This window comes from Oryzias latipes, chromosome 2 (assembly GCF_053564925.1).
Source record: "Oryzias latipes strain Hd-rR chromosome 2, Olatipes_Hd-rR_3.1".
NCBI classification, from domain to species: domain Eukaryota; kingdom Metazoa; phylum Chordata; class Actinopteri; order Beloniformes; family Adrianichthyidae; genus Oryzias; species Oryzias latipes.
The window spans coordinates 48678739-48700543 of NC_136238.1; the positions used below are offsets into that span (position 1 = coordinate 48678739).

The window sequence follows — 21805 nt, forward strand, 5'->3', positions numbered from 1 at the left end:
TTTATCTTTAGTGTGAAGTGAACTTATTTTGAACTATCCAGATTTATGGTCGTGTGACATTCCTTTTTGCTTTATGGTTGCAGCATCCTGTGAAGACATAGGGTGTTCTTTGTGCAAAGTTAGGTGTCAATTAATATGCCATGGACTATATCCGTACCATCTGGGTTGAAGATTCTTCCCCTGGGAAAGTGTGAAGATTCGTGTTCTCATGTGGAGGTTGGAGCTGACCTTTGCTCTGGATACCGGTAAAGGAACCTTGAGTTGTCCAGGAATGATTTACTCTGACCAGATGGGGACTCTTTTGATCATCGGACCGTGTGCGCCAGTAAAACGGGCCCCCGAGAGGCGGAGCGCATCTGAAGTTGGCAGCCGTCAGCTATTGGCCAGAGGAAGCAGGCGGGCTATCAGCTGACGAATCAGAGCGACCAAGGGCGAAGATCCAGCGACCATGCTCTTTCCGGAAGGCGGAGATTCAAACACATCTTAAAAAGACTGGTTTTAAAGTTTTCCATTGTTCTTAGGAAAATCTACGAGTAATTCGCATGTAACTTGTGCGTCAGTAGATCTTTACTTGAGAATCCAGATATATCTGCATTAATGTTTTAATCTGTGCTTTAGAACTATTGTCAGGGAAATAAACTCCGTGTATTTTTAAACCGGTTGAATCCTTGTTTGTTTTACCACTCTCGACTACCGAACACGCATGGATGGAAAGAACTGAAAAGTGGACGATTTCTTTCCTTCAAAAGCTTGCTGTCTCGCGTTGACACAAGAGGTAAAAAAAAAAAAACGAGAACCTGATGTATAAATATTGTCTCCATGGAAATAAAAAAAAATTCAGGTTCAGGAGGCCCGAGCAGGCTGGTTCTGCTTTCCACAGCGGGTCTCTGTCTGGCCGTAAGCTCGCCTCCCTGGAGTCGCCATAGTAATGGCGTGTAAAGGAGACCTTGATGTGATGACAGTCTGAATCTGTGAGCACAGACAGCTGAGCTGTGTTAGCTAACCCCCCCATGGTCCGCGGTCATAGAAGGGTCGTGGTTTTTTTGTTGGGTCTGATGGTTTTCAGGTGACTTTTGGGCTGGAAAACTGGGACACTATCTAGGAATCCTGCCCATAGAACGAGAATTGGGTGTATTTCAACGGGAACTTCAAGACGTGGACGACCGGTGTGGGTACCGGATGTTCTCGGGTTGCCGGATGTTCTCGGGGTCCTTCGACCAATGATGACGTCACACTATTTGATTGGCTGTAAGTTGCCACGACCAATGAGTTAACGTCGCTAAGTTTTTTAAAAAACTTTATTGACAATTGCGGTATCATACATTAACAATGACATTAACGTTAACAACGAACAATAACAATATCTTGTTATTATCTTGTTAAAATAAAATATGTCCAACACAAGAGGCCCTCAGCTCTCATCTGTTTGCCTAGCTGTTGGACAGGACAAGTTAGAGAAAAAAAAAAAAAAAACGAACAATAACGATGTAATCAATATTGCCTCGAAGATCAGTCACCATTGCAAAATATAACATATTGACATAGAAAATAAAGAATAGAGGGGAAAAAAAGAAACAATGAACATAACACACAAATAAATAAAAACATAAGTAAAATAAAATAAAGGAACATAGAAAAAATCTAAATAGTCTAATACTAGTTAAGTTAGGGGTACTCGTGAAGTTTGTATTTCTGAACAAAACTAAGCAATTTCAAGCCATTCTTCTTTTTCATATAATGAAGTGACTGAAAGCAAAAACAGAGCTCTTTATTAAATGTTATAAAAAGTGGTTTGGTCTTCAAAACTTGACCTCACTAAGATGGCGGTGCTCTCCTCCCATGAAGAACCATGTGATGTCTCCTCTAGTGATATAACTCATTTGAAGGACCCTGAAGGACCCCGAGAACATCCGGCAACCCGAGAACATCCGGTACCCACACCGGCGCTTAAAGAAAGCTCCTCTGTGGTTCACAAGAACCCTCAAACTAGAAAAACAGAGTCGTAGATGTTTGAATCTTCTGCAGCAGATAGATTGTTTGTCTCTATTTGATCCTCTAATGTCAGCAGAAATATGTCATCTCTCTGACTGGAACACCACAGAGCAGGTATCTAGGAATATGAGTCAATTTCCAGGAATCAGCCAATGAGCGTTTAAAATCTGTGTGCAGGTTTTTCACAATTTCATGATCTTTTTATATATTTATCAGAGATTTATTGGTTCATTGTGTATTTTCACAAGGTCATACTTATTTATTTAATTATGAACAGTACAGGCCTCCAAAGAAAGGTCTTTTTTTTTACTTTTTACCTTTATTAATTTAGTTTTATTTTCCCATGTTCTCATATGTGAATCAGGTAAAGTCAACGCAACCACGGTGAGTATTTATTTATGCACGCATCTTATGCGCGCATACTAGCGCGCATAAGAGCATGCACACGCGATCCCGCACACACACGTTGATAAACTGCAAAAACCTCACTTAGGCTCACACAGGACGCACGTAACATGCAGCTCATAGCCAAGACACGTTCACCCACAACGCACAGCGCTTGTCAGTGTAGCAGGTACGCACAGCGGGCACGCGCACACGGACGGGCACACGCACGGGCACACGCACTATTTAGCCTTGCACTCTCCCGGTTAGAACAGCTATGAACAGTCTTAACATCGTTAGCTGGAATGTGCGTGGACTTGGTTCTGGGCCAAAGAGATTGAAAGTGTTAAATCACCTGAATGATCTTAAAGCAGATATAGCTCTACTGCAGGAGACCCATTTATCATTATCAGCTGGTCAACTCCTGTGCTGTTCCCAGTATCCAGTTATGTATTCTGCCAGTTTCAACTCCAAACAAAGAGGGGTTGCAGTTTTGATTAATAAAAATGTTACATTTACTCATAAGGATACAGTTACTGACCCAGAAGGCAGATTTGTAATTATTAATATATCCATTCAGAATAAGGACTTTTGCATAGCCAGCATCTATGGTCCTAATGCTGACGACTCTTCCTTCTTTCACAGATTCTTCACCTCACTCTCAGTTCACTCTGACTCCACAATCATTATAGGAGGAGACGTCAACCTGGTTTTGGACCCTGAACTTGACAGACTCAGCACAGCAGCAAACCAGCGTACATGGAGGTCTGCAAGTATTCTAAAGCAGTACATGAATGATCTGGGTCTCTGCGACGCTTGGCGCTCATGTCATCCAAGCACTAAGGGGTTCACCTTTTTCTCTCCAGTTCACCATTCACACTCTCGTTTAGATTATTTATTAGTCAGTAACTCCCTTTTGAAAGAAATTAAAAGTTCCAACATTCATTCAATTATTATCAGTGACCATGCACCAGTTTCTGTTACTATTTCAAGGGAAGTACCCAGACCCTCGGGTTCAACCTGGAGGTTTAATACGTCTCTGTTAAAAGACCAGGAATTTATTGAATTCTTTAAAAAAGAGTGGGCAACCTTCTTAGAATTCAACAATACTTCTGAAATATCACCAAGTATTCTTTGGGAAGCAGAAAAAGCAGTCATGAGAGGGAAAATCATCTCTTATATAACGCATAAAAAACGCAAGGAGAAAGCAGATTTATTAGAATTAGAAAATAAAATCAAAACTCTGGAGACTGCTTATGCTGCTTCTGCACAGGAACACATACTGGGGGACCTGAAAAATTTAAAGCTGCAGTTAAATGACATCATCAATAAACAAACACAATTCCAGATACAAAGGCTTTGACTGGAAAGATATGAAAACTCAAATAAATCTGGCAAATTTCTAGCTAATCAGCTTAAAATTAATAAAGAAAAATCAACAATCACTTCGATTATGGACCAAACAGGGAATGTCACCCATGACCCGGTAAAAATTAATAATGCGTTTAAAGACTTTTATCAAAACTTATACACTCCACAGATCAATCCATCAGAACAAAGCATCAACTCATTTCTCAACAATGTAAACCTGCCCAAGTTAAACGAAGAGCAAATCACAAATTTAGACTCTCCGCTCTCGTTGTCTGAGCTTCATGAAGCTCTGTTACTTACGCCTAACAGCAAAGCACCAGGACCCGACGGCTTTCCTGCAGAGTTTTATAAGGAATTCTGGGAACAACTGGCACCAACGTTTTATAAAACGGTAAAATTTATCAATGAAAGCCAATCTCTACCACCTAACATGAACTCCGCCAACATTATCCTTCTTCTAAAACCAGACAAAGACCCCACGAGTCCTTCAAGCTATCGCCCCATTTCTTTGAATTTTAAATTTCAGTTCTGCTCAGCCTGCAGACCAAACAGAAAAGACTCTGGAAGCTTCCACATGTGAAACTTCAAGACAAAGAATCCAAACAACAACATCTGATTGGTTGACTTTTGGAGGGAAAGCTGCAACAGTCTTCTGTGATTGGTTCAGCCGTCCCTGCCCCCACTAGTCCACTGCACAGGGGGCAACATTCCAGGGGGGGGGTTGGTAATCTCCTCCTTCTGTTGTTTCTGCCCCACTGGCTCTTTCAAAATAAAGGCTTGTTGTAGCAGAAACCTGAATGGAACATCAGAATGGACTCAAACTGCTGCTGGTTTCAAAGCCTCGTTCTCAACTTCCAGCTGAACTGTCCAATTATGTTTAATTCTTTCTGCTTTTTTGATTCTTTCTGCACCATGAGGGAGAGGATGATGAGTTTATTTAGCAGATCTACTGCCAGAAAGTGATTTGTCAACTATAGAGAAATGGTAAATGATTCCGTGATGCAAATCTAAGTTAATGATTTCATTTTATTGTTATAAAAATATCTGCAGGCTCAAACTTAGACATATGAGAGTTCAAGAAGTACAATGAATCAAGATTGAAAAACATTGAATTGAATTGGAGTAATATGACATTTAGTTAGATAAATGTGTAAATTTGAGTTGTAAAAAAATATTGAGTTGGATAAATTTAAGACATTAGGTTGAATACATTTATCTACATTACTTATTACCACTTGAAGTAATTCATTTAAATTGGATTATTTATATATATATATATATGCAACCGGCTGGGTAGCTCGGTTGGTAAGGTGCAGGACTGTCATGCAGGAAACCCGGGTTCGATTCCCAGGGCGGAACGAACAATTAATGGTAATGGTAATGGAAATGGGGCAATTACCATAACAAAGACGGGCAATTACATCACCCAGTGAGGGTCCTTGGGCAAGACCCTTAACGTTAATGCCTACCTCACAACATGAGAGACAATGAACCACATGTCCTGCCGGCTCAGACGTCGCCGGGCCAAACAAGGTCTGCGTCAGGTGCTGAGGAACCAGAGCACCCTGATCGAAAGTGGGCTACTGGAACAAGACGGAAATGGACTAGATGTGAGAACAAGGTTCTGTTAGAATGCTACTACTCAAGTAATCCCACCCAGAGGGGTTACATGCAGAGAATGTGGAATGAATGAATGGATGCTTCGAAACCCACAATCAAGGCTAACTGCCAAACAACTGGTAGCTCAGTGCTCTAACATCCACAAACGGCAACTCCTATCACAACTTGAAATTGAAGCGATACAATACAATGCCACGGGAGAGCCAGAACAACAGGTCAGAGAGGAGATTATGCCACACTCCCACCCTGAGATTGGGTACACAGCCCCAACAATCACAATTACGCTGAGCGAGGCAGCAACTGACCTGAAAGACAAGATCATGTCTACAATGAACACTAGGCAACCCCGACACCAACTACAACGGTTAAGTGACGTACCTGAAAGTCTACTGGAAACTGTGAATGAAGCATTGAGGGCAATTCCTACCACAACCATCTCAGAAACCAATGAACTGGTTTACACTTCAGCAGCAGTGATCCTTGAGATACTTGGCTATAAGAGCAACCATGGAAGAAAACAGTACCCACCATGGAAGCAACGGTTAGAGGCCAAAATCAAGGCAACTCGGAAGGATGTGAGTAAGCTGACAGAGGCTCAAAGAGGTACAATGAGAAAGCAAGTACCTAAGAGATACAGCCAGATGCCCATACCTGAAGCACTGGAAACCGCCTAAAGAGGTACACAAGAGACAATGAAGCTAGACGAATAAACAGGCTCTTCGCAACTTAACCTGCAAAAGTGTACGCTCAGTGGCAGGGTCAAAACAGCCGAGCAGACCCACCAAGGCTAGAAACTGAACAGTACTGGAAAAGTATATGGGAGAAACAGACAGCACATAACAGCAATGCTGGTCTCTCTAAGAAAAGAACATAGCAACCTCCCTGAACAGAATCCAGTAACCATCACAGTGGCAGACATCCAAGAAAGAGTCTCAGGTATGAAGAACTGGACAGGCCTTGACATGATACATGCCTACTGGCTAAAGAAGTACTCCACAAGCGCCTGGCAGCACAAATGAACCAGCTGCTAAGAGATGGGACTCACCCCGAATGGCTAACGGAAGGGCGAACGATCCTGATCCAGAAGGATCCCTCAAAGGGTGCAGGCCCATCCAACTACCGGCCAATAACCTGTCTGTCCACAACATGGAAGCTCATGTCAGGCATCATTGCAACAAAGATAAATAGGCACATGGATCAATTCATGAGTAACATACAGAAGGGCATTGGTAGAGACTCCAGAGGAGCCAAACACCAACTCCTGGTCGACAGAACAGTCGCTCAAGACTGCAAGTCACGACACACCAACCTGTGCACAGCCTGGATTGATAACAAGAAGGCCTATGACTCGATGCCACCCACATGGATCACTGAATGCTTGGAGCTGTACAACATCAACAGGACTCTAAGAGCCTTCATAGGAAACTCAATGAAGCTGTGGAAAACCACCCTTGAAGCCAATGGGAAGCCACTTGCACAAGTGTCCATCAAATGTGGGATATACCAAGGTGATGCTCTGTCCCCACTGCTGTTCTGCATAGGTCTCAACCCCCTCAGTCAAATAATCAACAAGACTGGCTATGGATACTGACTCAGAAATGGGGCCAACATCAGTCACCTCCTCTACATGGATGACATCAAGCTATATGCTAAGAGCGAGCGTGACATTGACTCCCTGATCCACACCACCAGGATCTACAGTACTGACATTGGGATGTCATTCGGGCTCGAGAAATGCAGCCGGATGGTGACAAAGAGAGGCAAGGTAGTCCAGACAGGAGGGTTTTCACTCCCAGAAGGAACAATAGCAGACATCGAGGACAGTTACAAGTACCTTGGAATTCCACAGGCAAATGGCAACCTGGAGCAGGCAACAAGGAAAGCTGCAACAGCTAAATACCTCCAACGAGTAAGGCAAGTCCTGAGAAGCCAGCTCAATGGCAAAAATAAGACCCGGGCAATTAACAGCTACGCACTGCCAGTTATCAGATACCCTGCAGGAATAATAAGATGGCCAAAGGAAGAGATACAGACCACGGATGTTAAAACACGAAAGCTCCTCACCATGCATGGAGGGTTCCACCCCAAATCAAGCACCCTGAGACTGTATGCTAGCTGCAAGGAAGGAGGCCGAGGACTAGTGAGCGTAGAAGCCACTATCCAGGATGAAACATCCAAGATCCATGAATACATCAAGGTCAAGGCCCCAACTGACAGTGTGCTCAGTGAATGTCTCAGGCAATGGAGAGCAGAGGATACAGTGCTGGAGGACAGATCCTCATGGGAGGACAAACCCCTGCATGGGATGTACCACCGGACCATAACTGAAGTGGCTGATATCAAGAAGTCCTACCAATGGCTAGAGAGGGCTGGCCTACAGGACAGCACTGAAGCACTCATCTTGGCAGCTCAGGAACAAGCCCTGAGCACCAGAGCAATAGAGGCTCAGATCTACCACACCAGACAAGACCCAAGGTGTAGGCTGTGCAAAGAGGCCCCTGAAACAATCCAGCACATAACTGCAGGGTGTAAGATGCTGGCAGGTAAAGCATACATGGAGCGCCACAATCAAGTGGCTGGAATAATATACAGGAACATGTGTGCAGAATATGAACTGGAAACCCCAAGGTCAAAATGGGAAACACCTCCGAAGGTGGTAGAGAATGAGAGGGCAAAGATCCTGTGGGACTTCCAGATCCAGACTGATAGGATGGTAATGGCGAACCAACCAGACATTGTAGTGGTGGATAAAGAACAGAGGAAAGCCGTTGTGGTGGATGTGGCAGTGCAAAGCGATGGGAACATCAGGAAGAAGGAACATGAGAAACTGGAGAAATACCAGGGACTCAGAGAAGAACTGGAGAAAGCATGGAAAGTGAAGGTGACAGTGGTGCCTGTGGTAATTGGAGCACTCGGGGCAGTAACCCGCAAGCTGGAGGAGTGGCTACAACAGATACCTGGAAAGACCTCAGACCTCTCAGTCCAGAAAAGCGCAGTGCTAGGAACAGCTAAGATACTGCGCAGGACCCTCAAGCTCCCAGGCCTCTGGTAGAGGACCCGAGCTTAGAGGAGAAACCACCCGCGGAGGGTGAGAGGGGCGTTTTTTTTTTTTTTTTATGCGTCACAATAAAAATAAAAATGAGATAGAAATTCATGTGTTTACTTTGTTCTTTTTCTCCAAGCAGAGTTTAAAAGTCTCAGCAGGAAAATGACAGCAGAGGATCCACTATTTATTATTTTTCATATTAATGTATCAGTATATTTTTTTCTGACATTTAGTCTTTAAAAATCACAGTTATTTGGTCATTTTTTTATTTTTTTATAAATAGTGTTATTTATTTTATTTTATACCATGGTCCGGTTGAATACTCGATTCTGATTGGCTGCTGGGTATGCGTTAAAACCTGATAACCGCACGGTGAAAAAAGATGTTCCGGTCACATATCACTGCGCTAGAATAAACTTAAAACATACGTTAAAAGACGTTATTTCAAAGTTTACAACAACACAGCAAAAGTCATGAGTGATTTCATTGTTTCTTTTAACTTGTTCGGTCAATTTGATAATTTTGATGACTGGGATGCAGCCACAGAGAAAGAGAGACAAGAACATCAAAAGAGGGAGAGGAGACACAAGGAAGTGTCACCGGAAGAATTGAACTTTTTGGAAGATGACAAGGATGAGGTAAACACAAAGAAAATCACGAAATGGGCAGTTAATATATTTCGAGAATTCCTAGCTCAAAAAAAACATGGATATTAACTTTGAAAACTACACTGTCACCACTCTCAATGAGAGTCTGCGGCTTTTTTATGCGTCTGTTCAGTCCACTAAGGAAGGAGGAGAGTACAGTGTTGCCAGTCTGAGGAGCTTGAGAGCCGGCATCAATCGCCACCTAAGAGACGTCAACATCATCAGCGACACCGTGTTCAAGAGCAGCAATGCGGTTTTTAAGGCAATAATGAAGCGCTACAGAAAGAGTGGGAAAGACACCAGCTCCCACCATCCTCGTATTTCTGAGTCGGACCTGGAGAAAATCAGATGCTCATCTGCGCTGTCTCCCGACACGCCCCTCGGCCTCGTCAGAAAGGTGTGGTTTGACATCCAGCTGTGTTTGGCTCGACGTGGGAGGGAGGGGTGCCGTGAGCTGACCATGGCATCTTTCAGCATCCACAGAGACGAGGCAGGCGCGGAATACCTCAGCCTATCACATAATCCGGACACTAAAAACCACAAAACGACCCACACAAGCAAAACCTAAGAGGTTTTATGTTTGCAAGACCCGGGGATCCTCTGTGCCCAATACAAAGTTTCAAGAAATACATCTCTAAATGTCCCCCAGATGCAAAATCTTTTTATCTGCATCCGAAGCGCTCCGTCACTGCAGCAGCTGAGGTTTGGTACTCCAGGGAACCGATGGGTTTCAACTACCTGGGAGCAATGCTAAAAACAATTAGTGAAGAGGTCTGTGCATCTACATAGCCCTGTTTTGTCAAACCTCTCTTCCTCTTTTGTAAATTGCCTGCATGTTTATGATTGTTTTTTTTTTTAAGGTGGGTCTGTCTTAGATTTACACAAACCACAGCCTGCGGAGCACGGCTGTGGGTCGACTCTCAGACGCCGGTCTGGAATCACGCCAGATCATGTCTGTGACGGGGCACCGCTGTGAAAGCAGCCTGCAGGCTCCGTCACTCCAGGAGAGGAGAGAATGGAGCAACATTTTGTCGTCCCGCAACGTCGCCACAAGCAGTGGTCAGGGTCCACATAAACTAAATATCGGTCCTTCGAACAGCAATATGATGGACATGCCAGTATCTCTGTCAAATTTTACGATTAATGGCAATGTTGAATTTAATTTTAAATAAATAATTCTGTCTTCCTAAAGCCGACTTTTTTGTTCGGTTCAAAGTTAACAGGCTCGATGTAAAATAACTTATTAATTAATAAAACCGTTTTTGTTGTTGTTGTTGACAGCTAATGTTCAGCTTTATTCTTAGAGATTTCTTATGATAAAATCTTGGAAGCTACTTGTGTATTTGTTTCTTTAACACGCTTTGCTTCATCATCTGGACAATAACTAGCGGTAAGGTGCACAATGACGCTTTGATTATTTTATCATGACGATCACCATATGATCCTACATTTTTCCGCTACAGTGCAGGCTCCGCACCTGAACTTGTAGTCATGACAACGCGCAGCAACACATAAAAAATAGTCCGCTTTTTGTGAAAAAGTGATCTAAACTGAACAAAAAACAACAATAAAGTACTAAAACTGAATGAAAAATATTTTTTTTTGTAAATGACCATGGTATAAGCGGGTTAATGGCCTTCGAAGTGTGCGGTTACTACTTTTTAACGCTTCGCGTCGGACGGTTCAGGCTTCCACGGCGTGCGTTAAAAAGTAGTAACCGCACACTTCGTCGGCCATTAACCCTTACATAATGATCATGAATTAATACAACTTTATTATAGGGCTTTACAATCAAAGAAAGATAAAAGCAGTTTAAAGTTTTAAAGTAAAAGACTTAATGTGGCCTCACAAAAAAAAGTTTGGTGACTCCATCCCAGCATCCATGGCTACGTTCACACTGCAGGGCTTAGTGCTCAATTCTGAATTGTTGAAAACATTCAATTTTTTTGCAAGGCCATTCATATTTCCAATAAAATGTGAACATCTGTGATCTCCTGTGTGACGGTGAAATGATCCAGAAGTGACCCGCAGTAGTCAACTCAACGGTGAACGACGTCACTCTTGTTTGTGGAAGTCGCTAACGTTAATGTGGTCCAGAGGGAATTCATTTTTCTTTGGCGGATGCACACAAAGGCAGGAGACGGAGGTACCAAGGTTATAATAATTTTATTAATAAATGTTAAAAAACAAATAAAAATAGACCAGTTAAAATAAATGCACACAAAAAAACAGAAACAGAGATTCAGTTTGCTGAAGACCTGAATAGCTAAAGGAGGTGGAGACTCCTAAAGTTGTTTTTTTTTTCAAGAAAATAACTGTTTTTCTGCAATATAGAATCACTTGATCATCTGTGTTTTGAATGTATATATGTTAACAGTTTTTGGGAGGATTTCTTTGTTGGTGCTCCTCAAATTTTCCTTTTCCTATTTCTATTCAGTTACAAAAACATCATATTATTAGTAGTTTCTGCTGATAATTTATTTGATTTGGCATTTAATACTGTATTAATTTCTGGAAAATTCTTCATTCATAAGAGTAGATTTTTTTAAAACCAAACCATTATTCACTACATTTAAGAACTGTTTATATTTTAAATCACTAAAATACATGAAAAAAAGAAAGCAATAAAACTGTCCATTTTCATTGAAGATCACATGTTGTATGACAATCCCTAGTATTGTGAACTACAATTCTAAATGTATTTTTTTAGTTGTATCTATTTCTTTTTTATTTCTTTCTGTTGTAGTTATGTGAACGGAAGTGGGCGGTTCCAATAGCCAAATGCTGCCCATGACAATTATTCCCCCCCCCCCCCCCCCACTGTACCTGAGCTAATTAATGTGTTTTAAGAATGAAGTTAAACTGTTTTCATCCTCATTGAAACGTATTCAGAACCCAAGTCCTTTCATTAATGACTTTTGTAAATCTGCTACAAAATGGTTACTGATATAGGGTCTAGATTGTTGATTGCCTTAAATTTTAATTTATACTGAAAGTTTTTTTTATATTTTTATGTGTATAGATTTTTTTTGTTTTGTTTTTTGTTAAAAGATGTGCTTTAATTCATTGGGTGGTTGTGTCTGCGAGAGTTTTGGAATTATTTTTAAATATAAGTTAAAAAAAAACTGAGCCAAGTAATCCTGCTGCAGCTCCATCATTATTGTCTTTTTTACACGAGAAGAAAACAATACAAACATTTTTACAGTGAATTTATTCAGTTTAACATCAGGTATTTCTGCTTTGCAGACCTGCAGACAATAACAAAGGGTCAAACAAAACCAGAAATAATTGTTGTTCTAATGTGAGACTTCAGATAAACTGAGGTTGGATGTAAAAATTCTCTTAAATAGTAAAAACAAAAAAGCTTCAGTCTCTATTAAGTCTCTACTCTAAACAGTTCTTCATCTCCTAAACAGTCATTTTATGCTCACATATTTGATTACAGTTTGGTTTTGGGATTAATTCCAGTACAGTAAACCCTTGTTTTTCGCGGGGGTTACGTTCCAAAAAGAACCCGTGATAGGCAAAATCCGTGAAGTAGAAACCTTTTTTTTTTTTTTTAACAATTATTATACAATTAAATTCTCTATTATACATTGAAAAGAAAGAACAAACCGTTTTACAGGCTCAAGCATTTGTTTCACAAGTAAAAGTACTTTAGAAAAGGTTTTTCAACAAATAACTTCTGTTCTGTACTGTCAAATAATAATTTTAATCATCAATGTGAACAGAAGGCTTCAAATCGCGGAGATTAGCCCCGCTCACCGCGACCCGAGAGTAATTGGATTAAACGGGAGAAAATTTAAAATGATTTAAAAAAAAAAAAAAGTACGGTCGGACAAATAGTGACTCAGGTGTGTGATAGGCAGTGATAGTGATAGTGATAGGCAGTTGTTGTTGGTGTCACTCTTTTTTCCATGGGTTATAGAGAAACTCGAAATTGCAAAATGATTTGCACGTATCTGTTGTAAATTTGGCTAGCTGTTTTACCTACGTGTACATATTAAACTGCAACGTTATTGACGCACAGGTAGAGAAGAAGTGGAGTGACTTTTTAGCCAATCAGAATGCAGAACACGATGCACAATGCAAATCCGTGAAGTAGCGAAACCGTGAAAAGTAAACCGTGTTATAGCAAGGGATAACTGTACATCGTTTAAAAAAAAAAAGTACATCGTAAATTCTGGTGACGTCATATCCGCTTACCAAGCGGTTTTGACAAAATGATTTTTGTTTTTTTAGATTTTTTTATTAAAATATATTTCGTGACTTAAAATGTTGCAAATTATTTTCTTAAAAAAATAAATATTCGGATTATCGAAATGTAAAAGGCTTTTTTCAGAATTAAATCATCAGCGTGACCCGGAAGTAAACAGCAGCGCGCGGCGCTAGCAGCTTGTAGCTAGCTTGTGTTCAGAGACCAGCGGCGGTTTTGTCCGGACGTTCGTGACGTTTTTGGACCGAAAGGAGGATAGGAACTGTCAGCATCGAGCGAAAAAGCAGCGTAAAGAAGGTGTTTGTGGGAGTTGGAGCTGAAGATCGGAGCAGGAACCATGTCTTCCCTTCAGTCTCTGAGAGAGTTGATCAGCGAGCGACTAGCTGCTGCTGCTGAAGAAATCTGCAGACTCTGTGAAGGAACCATCGTCCAGTACGAGGAGGAGCTCTGTCGTCAGCGCAGACTGCTGGATGTCATCTGGAAACCACAGCTGCAGCTCCACCACATAGGTATGTCACCTTCATCACACAGAGAAGAACACAATTGAACAACACACGCACGCGACAATATGAAATGTGGCCAAAATGTGCAAGAAATTTGAAAACTGAGCTACACAAACTGAACGCGCGCTCACACACAGTCTTACTGCACGCGACACGCTCCCCCCCCCCCCCCCCCCCCCCTCCTACAGGCAAGCGATTGCAGAAACCAGTGAGAATACCACGAGTAGCATTAATTCCACCTCAACGCAAAGTTGATACACTTGCGGGGAAAAAATAAACAAACCGAAAAACCAAAACGGTTCGAACGTGAACCGAACCGAAAGTGCCGTACCGAAACGGTTCGGTCCAACTACGTGTACCGTTACACCCCTAGCATACAGTCACTATAATATATAAAATGGCCTCTACTTGTGTTTCTGCAGAACTCCCCCAGTGTTTGATGACTGAAGAGGAAGATCTCTGCATCCAGCAGAGGAACTTCAGAGTGGAACAGGAAGAACCGGAACGTCCACAGACCAAAGAGGAGCAGGAGGAACCAGAACCTCCACAGACCAAAGAGGAGCAGGAGGAACCAGAACCTCCACAGACCAAAGAGGACCAGGAGGAACCAGAACCTCCACAGATGAAAGAGGAACCAGGGGAACTCTGCATCAGTCAGGATGAAGATCAGCTTGATCTGAAGCTGGAGACTGATACCTTGATGGAGATTCCTACCTATGAGGAAGATGAGAACAGTGAAGCAGATCTAAACAATCAGCAGAGGTTTAATATAACTGATAGTCAGGATGAAGAAGGAAACCAACATGAAGAATCAACATCAACTACAGATGAAGAGACAGACCCACAGAACAGAGATCAGAGGAAGAGAAGAGACAGAAGACATGTCCAAAGTGTGGACAGCTCTCACATGTCAGCAGGTCAGTGTGACTCTGATGTTAGAGAAAATCCCAAGAAGACAAATGTTGGTAAGAAACACAAACAATCTCAAAAAGAAGAGAAACTTTCCTCTATCAGGTCTGGTAAAAACTCAACAATAATTACTAACCCGTCTGACTACATGGAAACTGGGTCTGATGAAAGATGTTATATCTGTAAAGAATGTGGTAAAAGCTTTTGTAACATATCTCTGTTCAGAATTCACACAAGAATCCATGCAGAAGATAAGCGATTTTCTTGTAAAGACTGTGAGAAAAGATTTAGTCGCAGATGTCATCTCAAAATACACATGAGAATTCACACAGGAGAAAAGCCTTTTTCTTGTAAAGAATGTAAAAAAAGTTTTAATCAAATATCTACTTTCAAACAACACATGAGAACTCACACAGGAGAAAAGCCTTTTTCTTGTAAAGAATGTAAAAAAAGTTTTAGTCGAATACATAGTCTCAAAACACACATGAGAACTCACACAGGAGAAAAGCCTTTTTCTTGTGAAGAATGTAAAAAAAGTTTTAATCAAATATCTCATCTCAAAAGACACATGAGAACTCACTCAGGAGAAAAGCCTTTTTATTGTAAAGAATGTAAAAATAGTTTTAATCAAATAGCTAATCTCAAAACACACATGAGAACTCACACAGGAGAAAAGCCTTTTTCTTGTGAAGAATGTAAAAAAAGTTTTAATTCCACATCTAATCTCAAAAGACACATGAGAACTCACACAGGAGAAAAGCCTTTTTCTTGTAAAGAATGTGATTCAAGTTTTAGTTGCAGATCTAGTCTTCAGACACACATGAGAACTCACAAGACTTTCTCTATACAAACAATGTAACAAAGGAATTAGTGTAAACTCTAAATTCTAAACTTTTCTGATAAGAAGTCGACACCTCAACCTCTGCACCACAGTCAAAGACTTTATTTTGCAGGAGGGAAAAATCTGATGGCCTCCATACCATATTGATAAAGTAACTTCATTAGAGGGAGGCACAAGTGAGTATTTAATGTGTCGAAATGAAGTTTTCTACAAATGTATTGCAATAATATGATACTCTTACTTTCTATTAGTTTTTTTAGGTTTTCATTTTCTCTTCATAAAAAGCAAAAAAGTAATGGATCAATACATTTGAATATTTGTGTAATGATATCAGACAAAGAGTTTTACTGCTGACAAAATATGTACAACCTTTTTATAAAATAAATTGTTTTAGATGTACCTACAAATAGAAATGAGTTGTTCGTTTTGAGTCATTAGAGCTAATTCTTGAATGTCTTCATTATGGTTGAAATGTTTTTTATACATCTTTAATTTTAGGCAAGGCAAGGCAAGTTTATTTGTATAGCACAATTCGTACACAAAGTAATTCAAGGAGCTCCACAAAACAGAAAAATGCATTCAAATCACAATACATCATAGAAATAATCAACATAAAATTTTCTTCAAAAGAAAAGATAAAATTAGAAAATTGATTTAAAAATAAAGGAAGGAAAGGAAAGAAAAGTGCAGATGGGACCTTTCAGTCATATACACGGCTAAAAAGAAATGTTTTAAGTCTAGATTTGAACATGAACACAGAGGAGGCCTGTCTTACGACTTCAGGGAGGCTGTTCCAGATTTTTGCTGCAGAATACTGAAATGCTGATTCCCCTTGTTTAGTTCTGACTCTGGGAATCAACAGGAGGCCGGCCCCTGAGGTCCTCAGAGTACGAGATGGTTCATATGGCACTAACATGTCAGAGATGTACTTTGGTGAGCGGCTATGGAGAGACTTGTACACAAGCAGAGCTGCTTTGAAGTCTATTCTTTGAGGTACAGGGAGCCAGAGCAGAGACCTGAGCACAGGACTAATGTGATCATACTTCCTGGTTCTGGTCACGACTCGAGCAGCAGCATTCTGGATGCACTGAAGCTGTTTTACAGCTGGTTTGGAGAGGCCGGTGAGCAGGCAGTTACAGTAGTCTAACCTACTGGAGACAAATGCATGAATAAGTATCTCCAGGTCTGGCTTTGACACTATGTTTTTGATTTTGGCAATGTTTTTCAGATGGTAAAATGCCGCTGAAGTTACTGACTTGATATGGCTGTTAAAGTTCAGGTCAGAGTCCATGATTACCCCTAGATTTCTGACTTGATTTGAGGGTTTAAGAGACAGAGAATGAAGGTAGCTACTGACTCTTTCTCTTTGTTTCTGTGGGCCAAAAACAATAACTTCGGTCTTGTTTGAGTTTAGCTGGAGAAAGTTGTTCTGCATCCACGCACTGATCTGTTTGAGGCAGTGGTTGAGTGAATCCACTGGCCCATATTCACCTGTTGTCAGTGACACATAGATCTGAGTATCATCTGCATAGTTGTGATAAGAAATGTTATTACTGCGCATTAACTATCCTAGTGGCAGCATGTAGAGGTTGAACAGAAGGGGTCCCAGGATCGATCCCTGGGGCACACCACAAGTCAAGGCCATGTAGTCTGAGACACAACTCCCAATTTCAACAAAGTATTTCCTGTCTTCTAGATAAGACTTGAGCCAATTTAGGGCAGATCCAGAGATGCCAACCCAGTCTTGGAGTCTGTGCAAAAGGATCCCATGATCAACAGTATCAAAGGCAGCGCTCAGGTCTAGCAGGATTAAGACAGAGACTTTGCCATCATCAGTGTTCAGGCGGATGTAGTTGGTTACCTTGATAAGAGCAGTTTCTGTGCTATGATGGGGTCTATAGCCTGACTGGCAAACATCAAATGAATTGTTTAATAAGTAGGGATGGGTATCGTTACTACTCTTATCGATACTGCTTATCGATCCGGTACTCTTATCGATACTTTTGAGGACGAAAAAAATAAAATAAATAACAAATTAAGAACATAAAGTGTTTTATTTCCTCACTATGCAACAACATTGTCTTTTTAACAAAACATTTTACTTTATACATGAGAATGTTCCAGACAGGATATTTATTTAATTATTTAATCTAATTGTTTTTATTATTTATGAGTGTGATGTTTCATTTGATCTTTTGTCCATTTTCCACAACCTTGAATAGACTTTTCTGTCTGTCAAACACCAGAGTTAAGTTAAGTTCAATGATGGAAACAAATTCACTTTGATGCAGACTCCTTTCTATTTTGCCAACTCCATTTATTTTTCTTTGAATCCAGTAAAACCAATAAATGATATTAATTTTACGGATGACAACTATCATTAGTTATTAATTATTATTAAGTATTAGGAAGCAGCTGATAGTTTGTCGCGGGTCTGGAATCATATGCGGTGAGTCTAAGCCCCGCCTCTCTACCTGTTTGTTGTATGCTCCGCGTGCAACGCCCCCCCACCCCCACCCCCCCTCCCGCTGCCCCAGCCTGTTCTGCACAAACAGCGCAACATACGGTCATCGTAGTAGCAAGGTGACAGCATGGTAGGCAAACTTGGTAATTTTTACGCAGAAACGTTAGTTCTTAGTCTAGGGCGCTCACGTGTCCCCTACAAGATCACCACTGACTGTGTGTGCGCTGCCTTGTCTTGTGCGTCGCGCACGCACACAAGACAACAGCCCCGCCCCCCGTGCACACAAATAGACAGACAGAGCTCTCCGCTTCAACGAGAATACCAAAATTAATATCATCATTAATTAACGGAAAATTGACTGACTTGGTGAGTTAAATATGGCAGATAACGCTTATATTTTGTGGGACACAAAAAAAAGAAACGAAAAAGTAACTTCTCCAGTACTGATAGCAGAACCGTTCAGGTCAGATCTTAACAATACTGCGGTCTTGAAGAATGCGGCCCCGGGGCTGGTTCAATACCGGGGCACGGTACCCATCCCTATTAATAAGAGAAAGTCAGTGAGCTGTTGGTAGACAACTTTTTCAAGGACTTTTCCTAAAAATGGCAGATTAGAGATAGGTCTGTAATTATTCGGTACAGTGGGATCAAGACTGCCCTTCTTCAGGAGAGGTTTAATGACTGCAGTTTTTAAGGCCTCTGGAAATATTCCAGATTGAAGAGACACGTTAACTACTTGAGTAATTGGTGGCAACACACTGTTCAGGAGAGACTTTAGAAATCTAGTGGGTAACACATCAAGGCATGTAGACAAGCTCAGACGGGTGATGGTCTCTTGTAGGCCTGCACAATATACCGCAAATTTATCGTTATCGCAATATCCAGCTCTGCAATATGCATATCGCAAAAGACAGCAAAAATCGCAATAAATCGTAAATACAACCTTAATACAACCTTATGGCAGGTTGAAGCATTTAACGAATAAAATAGATCTCTTTATGCATTTGACCAATCGCATTATGTTAGATGTTTGTCACCTTTCTCGACGAGGGTCATTTGGAGTATAATTTTTGAACTGTTGCAATGAAATGGGAATGATGTTTTGGTTTATTTTTTCATTTGTTTATATACCGCAAATTATACCGTTATCGCAATATTAATCTCTAATATCGCATATCGCGAGTTTTCCTCATATCGTGCAGCCCTAGTCTCTTGGACAGTTTGGTCAGTGACAGGTACAAAGTGAGTCAGCTTAGAGTGAGTAGGTGGCCGTTGGATAGTTATATGTGTTGTGGAGTTGATGGCCTTTTTAATGCCATGAACCTTGTCGTTAAAAAATACAGCAAACTTGAACACTTTTAATGCGATCAGTGAACATTGAATAAACATTTAAACAAAAATAATGACTGCAGTATATACTTTGTTAGGTCAAGTAATAGGGGTGTAACAGTACACGTAGTTGTACCAGAACGTTTCGGTATGGCACTTTCGGTTCGGTTCACCTTTGTAGTTAGCATGTCAACTATAGCACTATGGCTAATGCAGACGCAATACCAGAACTTGAGGACCCACCCATCTCCTTACGCTCTCCTGTGTGGGAACACTTTTGATTTGTTGTATTCATCCATGAAGGGAAAATACTGTTGGATAAGTCGAACACCGTGTGCCGACATTGTTTCACGGAGATCGGGTATGCCGCGGTAAAACATCTAATCTGCTAATCCATTTAAAATGGCATCACCGGATTGTCTGTAATTAGTAATGACTGAACTGTTTGGCAAAGTCTTTCAGTTGCCGGTGGAAAATGAGTCTGCTATTTTGGAGGAGATAAAGGTAAAGATTACCAAATACAGAGCAACAGGATGTATCCCTCTTGAATTGGGAAGAACCAATGGGACCAGCTATAAGCACATTGCAAAATTGGCAAAGAGGTATCTCTCCATTTCTGCAACCTCTGTCCAGAGTGAGAGAGTTTTTGTCTAATGTGGGGACATCGTTACCGCTAAAAGATCTCTCCTCGTTCCTGAAAATGTTTACAAACTAATCTGAAAACTGAATACTACACTGAAACTTAACTCAGCAAAATCAAAGATAGAAAAAAGTGAGATGACACACAACGCAAGCGAAAACTTTTTCGGCGCTGGCAGTGGCTGTCATATCACGCTAAGTTGCGCTCAAAGTAGTCAGCACAATCAAAGATAGGACAAAAGCAAGATTTGACACAATGCATGCAAAAAAAAAGGATTTTGCAAACGCAAAAAAAAAGCTTTTGAAAGCAAAGAAATGTAAAGCAGAATAAAAAAATATTAAAAAGCAAATATTTATTATTTTCTCTTGCAACTTAGAAAGTTTTGTGTGCAACGTGGTGGCAGAAATATCACTCCATATTTCTCAAGGTTTTTTCCATCTGTGACGACACGGTGAGATGAGAGGACATCAGTGTGCTTCTGGAAAACATACAGAAATAGGAACTTTGCATGAATGGACACTGAAGAAGTATTCTAAAGATCTTCAAACAGAGTTGTGTTTAAAAGAGAGATCCTGGTGAGTTGAAGATTGTTCTTCAGTTTTTTTAATAAGCTAACCACAAGTTGGACGAGTTAGCAAGCTAACGAGCTAGCATGCTAGTCCATGATGAAGCCAAGAGGAGAAAGGTTGCTTATATGTTTCTGTAATTACTTTAACTTGTTTCTGTATTTAATTTAAGGAAAATTTCAATTTGAAATGTATGATTTCCTTGTTAATATTGAGAATGTGCTAGATATTATTTTTTTTAAGTTGAAGCAAGTATAGAAGCTGGAGTTGGCTAACTGCCTGACACGTGTGTGTAGCTGTTTTTTCTTCCCCGACCTCTTCATGGAGTGGACTGATACATGTAGTGTTATTTGAAACACTGAAATGAAATGTTAAAAAAATGCTAGTATGTCTTTGTAATAATTTACTCACTTCAATGTAATAACTTAGATAAACAGTGCAGTAAAGAACCAAATATATCAAATGGCCTTCTCACTGCAAATAACAAGAACAGTGGAAATAAAAATGCACAATGTTGTATTTTAATGAATTTTACACTTTATCATTATTTTATTATTGAGGCGAAATATGATCTTTCAGTCTATTGAGTGCTGGTAGTCCTGTTCATTTTCTATCCTTTTTTATTTGCAACGTCTAAGATGGCTGACTCACAATCTTTATAAACACAGCAGAGTGTAGTAAAAATGCACTTGGGAGCAATGTTGTGTTGCTCTGAAATGCAGAATAATGTTGGATTTATGTTTTTCTAACCAAACCAAACCATCTAAAGCTTACTGACATAAGTTCTGAAAAAAACCACATGTGCTTTGACACAGGGGCTTTATCTCCAGTGTTTACATTCTTTTTATTCCAGTAACTATTCAAGAGTTGACACAATCCCAGTGGATTCTTATGTGGAGAAAGCAGCCTCACACTGAGATGCAGCGCTGCACAGTAGGGACGTGATTACGTAATCCCCTTGAATCAGCTGATTCTGCAGCGCAGAAAAGAGGCTTTGTTACGGTATATCAGGATGACCCAAATGCAGGACCAGACTCCAACGCTGAGGGAAGATCCAAGACATTCTCAATGGATCGCCGATTTCCTGAGTCACCATGGAAACGAGAAAAAAAGAGAGAAGGCGCTACACTTCAGTGAGACGGAGTCTGAGATTTTAATGATGGCGTATGAAGATTATAAGACCATAAAAAATTCTGATGAATTCTGATTCTGATGGACCTCATAAAAATGACTCCTCCCACTTTGGTTTCTGTCAAATGTGTAGACATATTCTCATT

General features: G+C 40.7%; 3 protein-coding genes and 1 long non-coding RNA gene across 6 annotated transcripts in view; 3 read left to right on the top strand and 1 right to left on the bottom strand.

The window, feature by feature from the left end:
* LOC144989034 (NLR family CARD domain-containing protein 3-like) overlaps positions 1–21805 on the bottom strand; it is a 242440-nt gene that overhangs the window by 179617 nt on the left and 41018 nt on the right. The window lies entirely within an intron of this gene.
* The window catches only part of LOC144988997 (NLR family CARD domain-containing protein 3-like), a 273480-nt gene that overhangs the window by 18393 nt on the left and 233282 nt on the right, over positions 1–21805 (top strand). The gene's annotated exons all lie outside the window — the stretch shown is intronic.
* LOC144989178 (uncharacterized) lies at positions 5005–10682 on the top strand. Its single transcript, XM_078941356.1, has 2 exons — positions 5005–9051; positions 9194–10682. Exon 1 carries the CDS (start codon positions 6995–6997, stop codon positions 8417–8419), a length of 1425 nt encoding a protein of 474 aa, XP_078797482.1. The 5' UTR covers positions 5005–6994; the 3' UTR covers positions 8420–9051; positions 9194–10682.
* LOC144989544 (uncharacterized) lies at positions 10791–16194 on the top strand. The gene is made up of 2 exons (XR_013653795.1): positions 10791–13785; positions 14202–16194. It is a non-coding gene; the product is annotated as an uncharacterized LOC144989544 (long non-coding RNA).